The 17,538-nt window shown below is 35.6% G+C and overlaps 1 protein-coding gene across 1 annotated transcript; it reads right to left on the bottom strand.

Moving 5' to 3' along the window:
- Positions 1–3,484: 3,484 nt before the first annotated feature.
- LOC588485 (lysosomal protective protein) lies at positions 3,485–15,907 on the bottom strand. Its single transcript, XM_788166.5, has 9 exons — positions 15,333–15,907; positions 13,487–13,598; positions 12,778–12,915; positions 11,718–11,876; positions 11,098–11,189; positions 10,181–10,265; positions 8,462–8,626; positions 6,209–6,384; positions 3,485–3,921 (listed from the first exon to the last, which is right to left on the bottom strand). The coding sequence occupies exons 1-9, from the start codon at positions 15,494–15,496 to the stop codon at positions 3,588–3,590; spliced, it is 1,425 nt and encodes a 474-aa protein (XP_793259.4). The 5' UTR covers positions 15,497–15,907; the 3' UTR covers positions 3,485–3,587.
- Positions 15,908–17,538: the final 1,631 nt, after the last annotated feature.

The following is a 17,538-nucleotide window of genomic DNA, read 5'->3' as shown; positions in this document are numbered from 1 at the left end:
TAATAACTGAATTATTCATACCCCTTGTAGATTTGATGTTTTTTGCAACTCAAGAATAAAAGATGGACTGGTTGAATTAGGGCCTGTGTTGAATGCTTTTAGATGTAAGATTTAACTGTGTCACATGTCATATTCTCAAGAAACACAAATCAGGACAAATACATTTTTCACTTATGAAGAAAATATGAATTGGTAAGGTATGAATAATTTAGTTAACTGTATATTTAGGAGTTCAATAGGGAATTAAATAACCTTTTTAGAAGCCTGTTATTGCGATAAAACAGTATTATATATCCTTCTGATTTTGAGAGTTGTAATAATGTATAGATTATTAAATTATTGTTTAATAAATTTTTTTGGGCTGCTGTGTGATTATTTTATTAAGGAATATTGAATGAAAATAAATATCACATTACTTATAAGGAACACCAATAGCAATACAATGTTACATTCAAGATCTGCAATTTCTACGACATCGATTACTTGGTGGCATTGGTTTTTGTTTCATTAGGTAGAAAATATCACCAAGATCATCAATTTAAGGTATAAAAGGCATTTTATTCTACAGCTGATTGCATGGAAAGTCATCATGTGCAAATTTCTTGCTGCTTCAAGCACGACTATAGGTGCGAAAAGGTATCAAAGTTTAAAAACAACATTGCCTCACCAAAAAGGCTGTATGATTAAATTGCCTCATGTTGAAATGGACCATTTTCGCAATATAATCAAATTTAATGCATAAGTCCTTGTTCAGTGCCTTGATACAAAGTCTTTCATTCACCTCTTATAAATAAATGTACCTTAACGGTCAAAATCCAAATTGCATACAGTAGTTGTTGTTAGAAAGGACAAGCCATAGTGTTTGTCCTACCTAGCAACAACTAACGTATGCAAGTCGCATTCTGATTAATGAAATACAATTATTCATAACGGGTGAATGAAAGAATTTGTAACATAGCACTAAAGCATTACATTGATTACATTACGAGAATGGTCTATTGCAATACTCGGATGTTGTGTTCTTTTGGGGGTCACCCTGTGTAACACAAACACTTGTATTAACGATAGGTTACATACCATGGCCTTTAACCCCTTCCTTGCCTGGCAAAAATGCTAGCCAACAATTTGAGGGTCAACCAATTTTAGACCGAGACAACAAATGGGTACCTACCCTCCTAGCGAATTTATGTTTTCCTTGAATGCAATTTTAGCCCAATTTAAAAGGAAACCAGTATTTTCAGTAACAATTTGAACAACACTTTAAACATTTTCATGACAATTATTCAAAAACTCTGGCAGAGAAGGGGTTAAGGTCCCATTTCAGAAAATATAAAAACCTGATATCACTTTTTCAGTACACTGTCATAATGAGAACATGAAAAGAATATTTATTTATTTGTTGGTTTATTGTAAAATGCAACAAACATGCAGCTAGAGAACTGAAAGTGTTCAATTTACAAAAAGTACACCAACGTGAAAGTCACAGTAGTACTGATCGAAGTAACATTGAAATAAACATGCATTAGAAATCAAATACAAAATTGAGCAATTACATTTGAAATCGCATTACTTTCATTGATTTAACATCCTTGAAAATAGATGGAGAATATTGTTTAGGCATATTTAGTCTAGAAATGTTCAAAAGAGCCACATGCAATGTAGAGACTTTTATATTGTATTCTGATAATACTCTATATTACACTAGGGCACCATCATATACAATATACCATATTTACAATTGATTCAACTCAATTGTAACTTGATATCAATCGATGCTATACTAAAGAGGTAAAAGTAATAAGTTTGTTAATAATTGTAGGATTTGCGATCAATCACACCTCTCTATAAAACAGGTTCCAGATGTCAATATTTTTACCTACACATCTGGACAAATTTGGCAAGCTCTAGAATCTATAATCTATATAGATATATTTCCAAATCCTGATTGATTTCACTTCCACATGATCATCTAATGAGTAACTAATTTAAAACAGAAAAAGTGTAAACTTGTGCATTCCTTGGTTCACTATTTAGGCCCAAAACAGTACAGCAAAAAGCAGAACATCTCATATACATTACAAAACTAAACACAAAAATGCAGTTGGAATATATGAAAGACTATTATGTAAACTTGAACATTATAAAATTAGAAGATCTTAATTTGAAATAGAAATATAATTTTTTTTTTTTTAAATTCCCTTTGAGGGAGTGATGTGCATAATATGTAAAAGCATCCTGCAAGTTACATTTTACTTTTGACATTAATTGAATAAGATCAATGGGTCAATTCCAAGCATTACAGAATGACATTTCTAGAGAATAATTTTGATAAAAGAATATTAAAGAAATTTTTATAAAACTACAAATTAATGATATACATGTATTACATTCAAACTAATTTGAGGTATTTTCACAATCTCGACCATTCATCAAATTGACAAAATATGGAATTTTCAAAAGCTTTTTTACGGAATGACCACAAAATTACCTTCTATGTCATCCCATAATTAATTTATATAAAATTCAATCTTTTGTCAATTTGATGAATAGTTGATAGGAAACAAAATGTTGCAAAAGGAGCTCATATTCAGTCAGACCTCAGCATGTATACTAACGAGGCTTACAGTGAAGAATTCTTTGGCATCTTGTTCGCAAACTTGACTGATTTGCTAGTGCTGAACTGAGTGTGATTTTCAGGGTCACTGGTGATTTTTCAGTGTCACACTTTCATGACAATAAAGAGTTTTATCTTCAGTTGTCATAGCAGAATGCAATAGTATATCGTTAATTTGTAAATTTCTATCATAATATCTATGATATTTTTCATTCAACAACAAAAATGATCTGAAAAAGTCATTCTGTAACGCTTGGAATTTACATTATCTGACATTACATACATGTGATGCTAGGCATCTAAGATTAATAATGAAAGATGTGAAAAACATCAATATTTGAATCATTGCAATATATTTCTCATTACAGTTCATGAATAATTTTCCTGATTCAAGTCTCTAAATCAGTAATTTCTATGTAAATCATTAGAATCACTGATTCTGTAATAACTTGATTGTTCAATATTTTTTCTGGCATTCCTCTCTTCTCCCTCTCTTTTGTCTCTCCCACCCTATTGTTTTTTCCTCTCTCTGTTCTCCTCTCAACCTACTCTGCTTATCTCAGATTTCCCTCCGGTTTTGTCTCTATGCTTTTGCCTCTCTCTCTCCCTCTTTCTCTCTCTCAATCCACTTTGCCTTCTCACACACCTTCATCCCCCCCACCTCCTCCACCTCCCCTCTCTGTAAAGTTATCATATTACCTCACAAGGAGAGAAAAATCAAATCAAATACTTTGGTCATGTTAAAAGGCACCAAAGCCTCTTAAAGGATGTATTGGAAGGAAGAGTGGAAGGAAGTAGACCGAGAGAGAGACCCAGAATCAACTGGGAAGAAAATGTCAAGAACTGGAGTGGACTAAAACTGCAAGAGTGCACAAGAATGGCAGAAGATGAAATGGAGAGATGTTGCAATCAACCTCCAAACCGGGAGAAGATACTTAGATAGATAGATAGAACAATACAGGCTAAATCGATCTTACAGTGGTTGATTATTCAAGAACTGTGTGATCATATAGTACGCTTGTGCTGGCTTCAACTGGGGGACAAAGTGACCCGACCCCTTCACCGTGGCAACCGTCACATTCAAGAAGTCGTGGACGAATCCAGCGACCTGCGAGCCCACCCTCCAGGGGCGCCGGGGTGTCTTCTCTGCTTGGTGCAGGTCTTTCACAAACCACTGCGCGCTCAAGAAGTTGCAGACAAGGTCCGTGTCACCGTTGTAGAAGAGCCCTCTGTATTTGGTGAGCATGGCTTGGATCTGAGGCTTCACTGTCTGGTACTGCATGGTGTAGTTGGCAGCGACCGTGTCGCTGTTGGTAGAAAGACAGATGACAATGGCAGTGTGCTTTAATATAGTAATCCATTAGAGACATGCAAGATACAGTTGAGTACTGGGACCCGTTTCACAAAGCCTTTTTTCAATGATAAATTACAAAACTAGTCACAAATCGGCTGATATAAAACAGATGACCAATCAAAAGCGAGGATTTTACTGGCTTATAACAAAAACTGTCATTTGTTACTGATGACAAATTTTGTGAAATGGGACCCTGGTCATGCGATTATATTGTGACAGAAACAGTCAGGATGCAATAGACCGGTTTACTATTTAACATATTCAAATTTTATGCACACTTTTTAAACAAAGGTTGTTCTTGACAACCTGAAAGCTTGCCTAACATAGCAACAAGTAATGCATACAGACTGGATTCCAAGTATTGTAGTTCATTCACTAATAACAGGTAAATAAAGTAATCATTACTAGATCCCCAGGAAAGACATCAATGATCTTACTTGTATGGTATATCTTTACAAAAAAAAAATACATCATTTAGTTTGGCTGAAAATTAAAAATTTTCAAACTGGTCTAGTTTCATATGTGTTTGATTAATCCAGGTTAAAAGTGCATTTGAGATGTGGACACACAGTCCTTCTGCACTAAGGCCAAATAAAAAACGAAATATGTTCAGTGTCCTGCTTTTTCGAAAAAATAGGAAGGAGGAGGACCTTTAAAAAAAAAAAAAAACTAGATGGAATTTTGACTGCGCGCAGTCAAAAATGAAGCCCCCGCCATAGAGCAATTTAAACAAGTTTGGAGTTTAAATCTCCAGTGGTTCTTGAGATATCATGATAACAATCTCAATGTATGGAATTTCATAAGTTGACCTCTGTGACCCTTGACCTTTGACCTACGTGCTCCAAAATCTAATCAGATTGTCTTCCTATGGTGATACACACTATCATTAAGTTTGAAGTTTAAATCTCCAGTGGTTCTTGAGATATTATGATATGGTGATACATACTATCATTAAGTTTGAAGTGAAAATTCTCCAGTGGTTCTTGAAATATCGCGATAACGATCTCAATGTATGGAATTTCATAAGTTGACCTCTGTGACCCTTGACCTTTGACCTACGTGCTCCAAAATCTAATCAGATTGTCTTCCTATGGTGATACACACTATCATTAAGTTTGAAGTTTAAATCTCCAGTGGTCCTTGAGATATTATGATATGGTGATACATACTATCATTAAGTTTGAAGTGAAAATTCTCCAGTGGTTCTTGAAATATCGCGATAACGATCTCAATGTATGGAATTTCATAAGTTGACCTCTGTGACCCTTGACCTTTGACCTACGTGCTCCAAAATCTAATCAGATTGTCTTCCTATGGTGATACACACTATCATTAAGTTTGAAGTTTAAATCTCCAGTGGTTCTTGAGACATTATGATAACAATCTCAATGTATGGAATTTCATAAGTTGACCTCTGTGACCCTTGACCTTTGACCTACGTGCTCCAAAATCTATTCAGATCGTCTTCCTATGGTGATACATACTATCCTTAAGTTTGAAGTTTTTACATCTCCAGTGGTTCTTGAGATATCATGATAACATCTCAATGTATGGAATTTCATAAGTTGACCTCTATGACCCTTGACCTTTGACCTACGTGCTCCAAAATGTAATCAGATTGTTTTCCTATAGTGATACACACTATCACAAAGTTTGAAGTTTAAATCTCCAGTGGTTCTTGAGATATCATGATAACAATCTCAATGTATGGAATTTCATAAGTTGACCTCTGTGACCCTTGACCTTTGACATACGTGCTCCAAAATCTAATCAGATCGTCTTCCTATGGTGATACATACTATCCTTAAGTTTGAAGTTTAAATCTCAAATGGTTCTTGAGATATCGCGCTAACAAACTCAATACAAGGAATTTCATAAGTTGACCTCTGTGACCTGTGACCTTTGACCTACGTACTCCAAAATCTAATCAGATCGTCTTCCTATGGTGATAAATACTATTCCTGAGTCTTAAGTTTAAATCTTAAATGGTTCTTGAGATATTGTGATAACGGTCAAACGGGACGGACGTACGGACGGACAACCCGAAAACATGATGCCTCCGGCACCACCTTTGGTGGCGGAGGCATAAAAATCAGAAATAGATCCAATTTAGCAGTGTGTTTTTCCACAACAAAAAAATCAAAAAATTTCAACCAAAAAAAAAAAAAAAAAAATAGAAGGCGGCCCCCAAAGGAAGCGGCGGGGACGCTAAACATGTATATTTATTTGAATGACCTTACCTGCAGACCTGCCAGGGTTGTACAGTCACAGGGATATGGAGAGCAAGCCTAACATCGTCCCGACTAAGATAAGTTGTCACAGCGGTGGAATTAGAGCATCCAGCGTTCACTTCTTTAGGAGTCATAAAACCATGGGAAGCATAGTGCGTTGAACTCAAAGAAACATTAGCTCCACCCTGCAAACAATATGAATAATAATATGTACAATACTTAATACCTCTTATTACTAAAAATAAATAAGTGATATTTATGACCCATATGCGATTTTTCATGAAAATGGGTATGGCCTATTCAATGCTGGTTTCCATGGCCATCACTATGGAAACCAGCCTTGAATACAAGATGCGACAATATTTATGCCCAGTTCAAAAAAATATTTAGAAAATTTCCTTTAAAGGTAAAGACCAGTTCTGGTTGCATTGTGAAAGAAATGTTGTGGAATGGATCAGAAAAGGTTGATCATCTAGTATATAAGTATTGGTGTGTACTGCAAGGTTCTGGAATCATCAAAATGATAAAAAATTTGGCCCAGTCTTGGTAAAGTTACAAGCACTGTACACAGAAAGATGTATATCCCAGGTCGAAATTCCAGTTGATACCAGTTGAAACCAGTAAGGATTTCCAACTGGTATCTACTGGTTTGAACTGGTCTCAACTGGTCTTAACTGGTACCAGTTGATACCAGTTGATACAATTTGGAAACCAGTAGAAATACCAGTTGACATCTGAGACCAGTTGATATTACCAGTTGATTTACCAGTTGAAACCAGTAGATGATTACCAGTTGATTTACCATTTGAAAACCAGTATGGTTACCAGTTGATTTACCAGTTGAAAACCAGTAGATGATCACCAGTTGATTTACCAGTTGAAAACCAGTAGATGATTACCAGTTGATTCCAGTTGAAAACCAGTAGATGATTACCAGTTGATCTACCAGTTGAAAACCAGTAAGATTACCAGTTGATTTACCAGTTGAAAACCAGTAGATAATTACCAGTTGATTTACCAGTTGAAAACCAGTACGAATACCAGTTGATTTACCAGTTGAAAAACCAGTTCAATGTATCTTATGAATATTCATGATTTGCATGTTTTCACAGAAAATATAATTATCATGATCTTTCAAGCAAATGTGACAATGCACATACATTTTGTGATTTAGATTTTCTTAGTTAATTATTGACAAATATATTACACATGTCTGATCATGTTTTTCATCTGATTTAAGACGTAAAATGAGATATATTGATATATATGTAATTACTAACCAGAAATAAAGTGTATAAATTTGTTTATATGTATGCACGAACATTACATGTCAAATCACACAATACACATCTGTAATCTACTTCAAATGATCATTGTGATGGGGTAATTGCAAGAGTTAGTATATGTGGTCAAGTTGGTGGCCAGATGCTAATAATGATTATTGATTATCAGTTGATTGATTACTGGACAATCATCTGAAAAATCAACTGGTAATTCAACTGGAAATTCAACAGGTAAATCAACTGGTAAATCAACTGGTAATTGAACTGGTAAATCAACTGGTAATTCAACTGGAAATTCAACTGGTAAATCAACTGGTAAATCAACTGGTAATTGAACTGGTAAATCAACTGGTAATTCAACTGGTAAATCAACTGGTCTCAGTTAGCGTTGTTTCAATTTCCATATTAAAAACCAGTTGAATCTACTGGTTTCAACTGGTACCAGTTGACTTACTGGTTTTAACTGGTACCAGTTGCCTACTGGTTTCAACTGGAATTCCGACCTGGGATGGGACTATGCGACACATGCGCGATATCTATCCGGTCTGGATAGATATAATAATCTACCAAATATATCAATTAGTAGGCGGTTTCCCGGCAAAATTTGTATCACCATATCATCATCGTATTAGTCAAAACATACTCTTTCACATGATTGGTAATAAGAGACTCCATTCCATTTTTTGAGAGGGGGGGGGGGTGTTTCCTAAACTGATATATCCCTTTAAAATTAGATATCTTGTTACTTTAATCCAGGTGGGGTTTTAAAGGCGAGAAATAATCCACTTTTTGGCCTCTCGCCGTTCACCTTGGAAAAATATGTACATTGTACCTATACTCGGGTAAACTTTTTCAAACCAGTGTGTAATTTAAAAGTGTACTGGTATCTGCGGTAGATATACATGTAGTTATTTTTCCAAGGACAGATGACACTCTAATGCTACAGAAACAAAATTGAAATCCGTGGAAGAAAACTGACTTTTGCCACTGATCCCCTATCTGGAATCTTGTAATGGATTCCCAGCGCAGACCGAAGGTCGAATTGGTATCTCTTGAGCTGGGTCGGGATGCCTCCTGCACAGTCCTGATATATAGAGTACGTATTGATGCCACTGCTCGATATAAAGGAATTGGCTACATCACTCTGTGAAAGAGAAAGAGGAATTTAAAATGACTTTGTATTCAAGTAATGTAATAAAGCTGCCAAACAACTGACCTAAAATGTTATTTTGATCACAAAGTCAATAGAAAACTAAGGTTAAAACATACTTGAAGAGAAAAATATTCTCAAAAAGAATGAAATGCTGATACTACCAAAATGACAACAACAAAATACCTACTTGTAAATAAATTATAGGTCCTAATATGGAAGAAAAAAAACTGCATGAAAAATGGAATTTCTGCATTGGAAGTGTGTCGCGCATGGTTGTAAGTTTCGTTTTAATGAATTCCTTTTTTTTGCCATCATGGTTTCTTTTTGGGGTCCCACAAGGTTGGCAGCTCTGTGTAATGAAAACAAAGAGTATTTTGGAATTTATCATAATTAAAGAATTTCAAGTGCTTGTAGAATTTACAGGCCTGTCATTGTGATTGCGTTAAATCAAGGGCAACCAGAGCTGCTATTATTTTTCACTTCTTGGAAGGGATGGATCACGTCATAACAAAAATGTTTCATAATCGTGACGGGCATATAGTGCTGGGAGTTAGCGTGTAATTTCCTATCCGTGTACACAAGTCGCTTATCTCTTTGTTACGTGTAACGAACAGATAAACGGCCCGTGGAAACAGTTATGAAATTTACAAAAAGCAACAGCAGTATTTCAGCTATGTAAGACCAGCATACAAGGCTGCCGAACTTCATAAAATAAGACTTCATAAAATTGTGTTCCTTGCGACAAACAAGAGTGGTGCAATGACAATCCACAATCCAAAGAATTTCCCGGTTGCCAGCTCAAAATCCCATGGCAGACTTTACTTAACTTGGAAGGATATACTACAAAAGAAACTAGGCACTAGCCTATCTAGCCTCGCCCAGAAGATCAGAAGGCTTAGACAAAGGCCATAGAGGAAATGAAAACTCTGAACCCACAACATAGGAAAAACGGATGCTAAACAATGGGAAATGAAGATGATAATGTTGATGTTGATGATGATGATGATGATGATGATGATGATGATGATGATGATGATGATGATGATGATGATGATGGTGATGATGATGATGATGATGATAATGATGGTGATAATGATGATAATGATGATGATGATGGTGATGATGATGGTGGTGATGATGTTGATGATGATGATGATGATGATGATGATGATGATGATGATGATGATGATGGTGATGATGATGATGATGATGATGATGATGATGATGATGATGATGATGGTGTTGATGATGATGATGATGATGATGATGATGATGGTGGTGTTGATGATAGTGATGATGATGGTTGTGATAATGATGAGGATGAGATGATGATGTTGATGAGATGATGATGATGTTGATGAGATGATGATGATGTTGATGTTGCTGATTAATATGATGATGATGATGATGATGATGATGATGATGTTTATTAATATGATGATGATGATGATGTTGATTAATATGATGATGATGATGATGATGATGATGATAATGATGAGTAGAAAATCATATAAGAAGTGAGTAAATGACTGTTTGTATACTCACAGCATCTTTGCATTGCTGGTCTGTGGGCTGGAAGAAATTACAAACTCCATCTTGACAACAATATGTCTGAAGATCGTTCCAAACGCTGGAACAAAGAACATACCAACAATAATTGTAAAATTTTCATTAAAATATGTCATCAACACCTATTATGAATCACAAACTAAAACTTGACAAATTTACAAAAAGTAGTTTTAAAATTTCACACCTATAACATTTATGGGAACTTTCTGAGAAAGTTACAGAAATAAAATATAGATCTTCCAAAATAGAATATAGATTTTCCTTTTAATAACATAGATAATACAAAGACTATTGCTTATGTACACGTCACAAATTCAATTATCCACCAAACCACTGTCCAATGTACGTGGAGCACTAAAACTCAACAGAAACCATTACACAGACATGGTCACGTTAAGCCATGTGGCTTCCATCCTTTTTTTTTTATTCTCCTACAAGAGAATTACTAGCAGAACAAAAAGAACTCTTCTGCAAGCATAACAGACCAGTTCACAAATCTATCCACATTAATGGCTACTTCTTCACATCAAGTATTGCATCATGACGAGTTGCTTGCACCTGATTAAAGTTATTGAAATAGATCATTTTCGTAATGTAACCAAATTCATCCATATGCCTTTGTGAAGCCCCTCATATGAATTGTGCATGAATCCTAATTCAACAAGCTCAAAAAAAGAAAATCATAAGGGGAAGACCCAACCAATAACATCATCAGTACATTTTGTACATGTATATGGGGTACAAATATCTACTTTAACAAAAAATGCACTTCTTAGAGAAAAAAGTATATCACAATTTATATTGATATATCAATTTCCCAACCAGTTTGGACAGATATTTCATTATGAACCAAAATCTGTATAGGGTGCGTGGAACGGGGGTTATGGACTTACTCCTGATCGAATATTGAATGGTAGTAGGCATAGTAGACAGCAGAATTGACGTTGCTTGTTATGTTCAGAAGACCATTTCCAATGGCAAAACCCTGGAAATACAAAACAGACAAAGGTTGTTGTTACGTAGATTCGTTTCATCTAAAAAAAAAATATGTGATTATATGTGATTAAATGCACTTCCGAAAAACAAACCCAAATCTTAGATACATGATTCTGATTCAAAGAAAAAGCAAGTTGCATTTAACTTATTTTGCAATGCATATAAAAGCAAACCTTTCTGCAGGACTCTGACAATGTACTTCTAGCGGTTAACCTCAAACCTGTAAGAGACAAAGCTGTCAAATGAAAGTTATTCCATTATCCAATCGATTCTTATCAATCTACCATAACCATTCCTAAATAAACCTAAATCACTTGAAGGTGATAACAAAATCATATTTTTGTTAATTTTAAATTGTAATAATGTGCAAGTGAATGCATTCTGGTCTTCTGGTCTTCATTTTGCAATATAAACCTAAATTTCACCAAAGAAAGGAACTCTACAGAACCAATGAAGACAGAAAATGGGGGGTACTTTTCCGCCCCATGTAATTTTTTTTCCCCTGTATTTAACTAACCTCCATCTTAATTGATGTATTTCCATTCAAGATCTTCACAGCTAGAGTTGGGATGTAGATGCCTCCATAGCTCTCTCCGGTAAGGTAAAATGTGTTGTTCAGGTACTCAGGGAACTTGACGAAAAAATTCTTAAGAGCCTGGAAGTTGTCCTCTGCCACCTAAGCAGATAGATGAAGGACAAAAGGAGAATTCAGTGTAATTTAAAAAAAAAAAGGAAAGTTTCAAATGGGTTCTGTTTGGTTTGTTTGCGTAGAATAAACATAATATTTATGAGGATATACAGATATGCAAACAACAGTACTTGTATATCAAATCTTAAATAAATTTGAGGTAACAAGGATCAAAATATACAGCAGGTACATCATAAATATGTACCAGTATATGTAGTTTCAATTGGCATGGGATATCATTGGGAGAGTTTTGTTTACCGGTAACTATATCATCATTACTATTACTATCATTACTATTTCATCATTCATTACACGTTTCTTAATGTAAAAAATAATCAATGACCAACTGTATAATTATCTGCCAGCTCTTAACTTTTTTCATGTAAACAGTCTGCATGAAAACTCTTTTATCTTGTAGACTTTCGAGCTATTTTCTTCTACTTGTTGTTGTTGTTGTTGTTACGTATATTTTTAATTCCTTTGGGTTGCACATTAGATACATGTACCTCCTGGTTGTAACATTGTTTCTCCCTACTTGCACCCTCATAGTACCGTTCCCCCTGGATGGACCATATAGTTCCATCCTGACTGCTCCATAGCAATACATAGATTCTCATTAGTTGCACCCTTGTTGCACCCTCATTGTACCCTTCACCATGGATAGACCATAGTTCCATTCTTACTGCACCATAGCAATACCTGGTTGCACCCTCAAAGTACCCTTCACCCTAGATGGAACATGCTTCCATCCCGACTGCACCATAGCAATACCAGGACTCACATTAGTTGCATCTTGGTTGCACTCATATTGTACCCTGCCCAGATGCACCCTGGTTGCACACTGGCTATACCTTGGTGAAACCTAGTTGCGTTCTACCCTATTACATACCTTGTCATCATTTGTCTTGATGTCTCCTGAAGGTGAATAAGAGAAACCAACACCGGCTGGACTCTCCAAGAAGATGACATTGGCCTGTTTGTTCCAGCTGTACTCGTTGAGGTACAGAGTGGCACCATCGTTGTTCACCTGCAAGGAATGCAATGAAAGTCCAGACTTGATAATAAATATACCTCAGACTCCCAAACTTGGCCAGTTGTTGCTGTTGTTATTGTTGGGGGTCCAGTTTGTAGTTGATATGGGGTCGGTTTCGTTGGTGTGACTAAGATATTCTATATATACCATCAATGTGTGCAACAATTAAGATACCAAAATCATAAAATTATAATCCCATATAGGCATATACCCATGGTCATATGTTGCAATTCTGTTGCAGTAATCACAACAACAACCAACAGCAATTGTTCACAGAATGAATAATAGGTTACTCTGAATGTTCAAAACTATAACTAATTATTCTACCAAACAGATTTCATAAAACATGTATGATAGCTGGGTAAACAAAGATGTATAAATCTGGGTGAATTTTGAGTTTTTTTAAAAACAAAATTCTACATTTGTGTACAGTCAGAGATTTGGTGCTTTTTCATATTATGTTAATCCAGCAAATTTTCCTAAGTTTGACCTTATACAACTCCAAGAAATAAAGGTACATGAAAAATAACTACAAAGCAATTTTACTGTAACATTATATTCTTACATGAAATGGACCCAACTCTTCGAGATATCCATCCAATGAGCTACACCCTGGTCCACCGTTTAACCACAGGACGACAGGGTCTTGAGCTGGGTTACTCTGGGACTCAACAAACCTGTGGAAAAAATGGTTTATTTGAATAGAGGGTGGGATGATAATATAGTAGAATCTATATCTTATGACTAGGCCTATTATACTGTGCAAACAGGTATTTGAATAGTTAGAATTATAATTCAATTATTTATAATACCAGGTTTTAAAGTCAATCATGCCATGAGCACGTAAACATGCATGCCAATGCGGCGATGTTCAATGCAGCTGGTGGTGGCACAGCCATGACTGTTATGCATCCTGCAGTTTGACATTTGGATGTATACCAGTACAGAATCGTTGTTTTCTATACCTATGAAAATACCTTAAAATGCAATATTTCTGATGCAGAATTATTTAAAGATCATTTAGAATGACAGTGGTGTGCATTTTCATTGGAAAATGTAAAAAGGAATGCCGAAAAATTAAAGTTAACTCAAATTCTAGGTAAATAGAGTCTATCAATCTTAAAGTCACTCAAAGTTAGTCAAAAATTCTTGACAATATGACATCTAAATGATTCCCAAAACAATAAGAATGTCAAAATTATGAGATTACTGTTGTGTTATTGTAAGGTGATGTAATTATTTAGTTGAGCAATTAGTTTTGCAAGGTAAAATATGCAGTCTGGTCAGTTATCGAGCAAATTTGCTACTGATGTGGTTCAGATTTGTTTTCTGATGACAAGTCAATGTCAATGACAGTGATTTGCTAGTATTATAAAACAGAGGCACATTGCACACACATCACAGCATATGTCATCCAAAAATTGCTTCTTGTAGCTGCTGAAAGGGTAGACCGAATTTTCTGTCTCTTTCGTTCGTTAGCCTCTTATTGGGGTAGGGTCGGCCGGCTCTCTCTTTAGAGACGGAAACCGTCTATACACATTCCCTTGATAACGCCACGGCCATTTCAGGTCGTAGCGTTTTGCCCCCAAAATCCCCCAAAATGTCATTTTACCTCGTATATATCCAAATGTAAATTAGGCCTAGGCTATAATACATCGGTTCCACTTACTAACTTGATTGAAATAATCCGTTTAATGGTCCCTTTTAAGGAAATTATGGGTCAAAATCGATATCCATGTTGAAAATCTTGCAAGCCGTGTTAAACTCTCGCTGCCGGAGTCATCTAAATCAATCTCATCCCTTCTAGTCTACGCCGAAGGCAAAATGATTATGAAGGAAAAACTGTGCGCCATCTACACGTTCGTAATGGCGTTATTACAGTTTTTCCTTCATAATCATTTTGCCTTCGGCGTAGACTAGAAGGGATGAGATTGATTTAGATGACTCCGGCAGCGAGAGTTTAACACGGCTTGCAAGATTTTCAACATGGATGTCGATTTTGACCCATAATTTCCTTAAAAGGGACCATTAAACGGATTATTTCAATCAAGTTAGTAAGTGGAACCGATGTATTATAGCCTAGGCCTAATTTACATTTAGATATAGATCTATAGACTACGAGGTAAAATGACATTTTTGGGGATTTTGGGGGCAAAACGCTACGACCTGAAATGGCCGTGGCGTTATCAAGGGAATGTGTATAGACGGTTTCCGTCTCTAAAGAGAGAGCCGGCCGACCCTACCCCAATAAGAGGCTAACAAACGAAAGAGACGGAAAATTCGGTCTACTGAAAGGGATAACCATTCATCACCAACAAACGTGCCGCTGGCTGCCGACGCCCTAGCTTCGCTGGCATGGCCTTGCTTGCACTGCACTGGCCACTGACTGTAGCGTTATAATTTATACTTGCCAATAATGGAACTGTTTGTCACCGGTCGCATTCAGATATCCCGAATATTGCTTGAAAGGTGGAGCTCCAGCAGGAATACCAGGTAATGTGAGTACTTCATCTGGAGTATAGGCAGCAAAACATGATGCTACCAGGACGAAAATGGGTAAAATTCGACAAAACATTTTGCTTTTGTTGATGTGTAGCGTCTAACGTGAAGAAGTCACCTGACTTTTATTTTGTCCGCGAGTAGTCTTTGATTAATACAGAACGAAATAAACATTACATCTAAGTCAAATCATTTCGCGAGAAAAGAATATACATGATAGATTGACCGAAATATTGTGGAAATACTTAAATGTTGTAAATAATTATTTTTAGTCTATATGTATACCTGCATATATTTTGTGTAATCAGTTGAGCAAAAAATGACATATGAATTAAAACATATTCAATATTTAGACATATTTAAGGCTAATGCACTTTTCTTGAAACTAAGGCGCAATATTCATAATGAATGACATCAACAAATTTAGGAAGTTGCAGGAATTTTTGGGTTTTGTCAAGGAAATTTAAGGACATGAGATAATTCCAGGAAATAGAAGACACATCAATTAGAAATTCAAAACAATTTATGGAATACGGTACTCTAAAAAGTGAAAAATTTCTCTCCCTAATTAGTAATTTGTTCAGCTTTATACCAAGATATAATCACCCATCTCCTCAATCTATTCTTTAATATTTTTGGATAAATTATTTTCTCCATTTCTTCCCCATCACTCTCTCTCTCTCTCTCTTTCTCTACCTAATTCTGTTTCCCTCAAATCAGCACATTTCCAAGACTTTTTCCCTAGTTCTCTATCTCGTTTTCTCCGACAATTTTTATTGTGCTCTTAATCTCTCAATACCACTTTCTTTAACTAATTTGTCTCCCATGTCCCTTCTCATTCGTTTTATTACACAATTGTCTTTTCTTTTTTGGGTTCATTTCTTATCATATGCCTCTCCTATCACTCCTAATCCCGATTTTCTCTTTTCTTTCCGAATATTCACAACTTATGTTCATGCCTCTCTTACTCCTCCTTTCATTCTCCACTAGGACTTCAGTATATACATGTACCTCAACCACAACGGCCATCACAAGATTGTCAACAGACCAAATTGAAAAGTCACACTGACCCTCAAATGGCCAAGAAATAGGCCCCGTTTCACAATTATTATAAGCTACTTAAATCCTTGCATTTAATTGGCTGTGAGCAGATTTGGCATAGATCTGTGGCAGTTATTATTGATATCAAGTTTTGTGAAACGGGCCCTGGTCAGTGAGGAGTCACTTTGACAGTGTGACCGAGTATCTCTCTTTCATCTCTACTCTCTCCTTCTCCTGTTCTGTCATTTTTCTATCAACTGTATTTCATCCACACCTTCTCACTTCTTATTTCTCATTCATTTTTTACAATTCTCATTCAAATCAAAAGAGGTATAATCATGAGAATTCTCCATGCCATCACATACACATGAAAATGTTTAAAATGTTAAAACACTGCTAAGTTTCACGAAACCATAAAAAGTACAAGTTCCCCAAAATCCCATTGAATAATGTTTTTAATTTAAAACACGCATTTCAATGGGTTGTTGGTAAACTTGTACTTGTGACAGTTTCATGGAACGCTGCCTCGATTCCTAATCATACTCGTACTTATCCAAACACAAATGACACTAATAAAGAAAACATGAGTTTGAGTCAGTTAAGGAGAGCACTGCCTGAGCGGTCTTTATCATAATAATCCATCTAACGGGGGGAAATAAAATGAAAAACATGACAATCCCGCAGAAGAACTCGACACAGAGTTAATGTACATAAAATATAGTCAACATTGCATAAAATATCCTTCACAAAGTACACTCCCATAGCAACCTCTTTCTGATCAATCACATTCCATTATTAATACAGACATTCCAAAAGATTTTATTACTCTAAATTTATATCAAATTCAATGGAAAAATCCAACAAAACCTGGGATACAAGGCGTCAAAAAATTAGATTATTACTACCATGAGGGGTATTAATATTATTATTGAAACAAACAAAAAATCTCCATTGTTTTTCTTACAAAAATTGAAGACACATGCGAATTTCATACATACCGTACATGAAGTATATTAGTGTTTTTGTTATCTTACAAAGTCTTGGCAAGGGGCTACATCACATCTCTGCCACATCTAA

The sequence above is a fragment of the Strongylocentrotus purpuratus genome, unplaced genomic scaffold (genome assembly GCF_000002235.5).
Source record: "Strongylocentrotus purpuratus isolate Spur 01 unplaced genomic scaffold, Spur_5.0 spur5_scaffold_8, whole genome shotgun sequence".
Lineage (NCBI taxonomy): Eukaryota > Metazoa > Echinodermata > Echinoidea > Camarodonta > Strongylocentrotidae > Strongylocentrotus > Strongylocentrotus purpuratus.
This window is presented reverse-complemented; position numbering and strand designations above follow the sequence as displayed.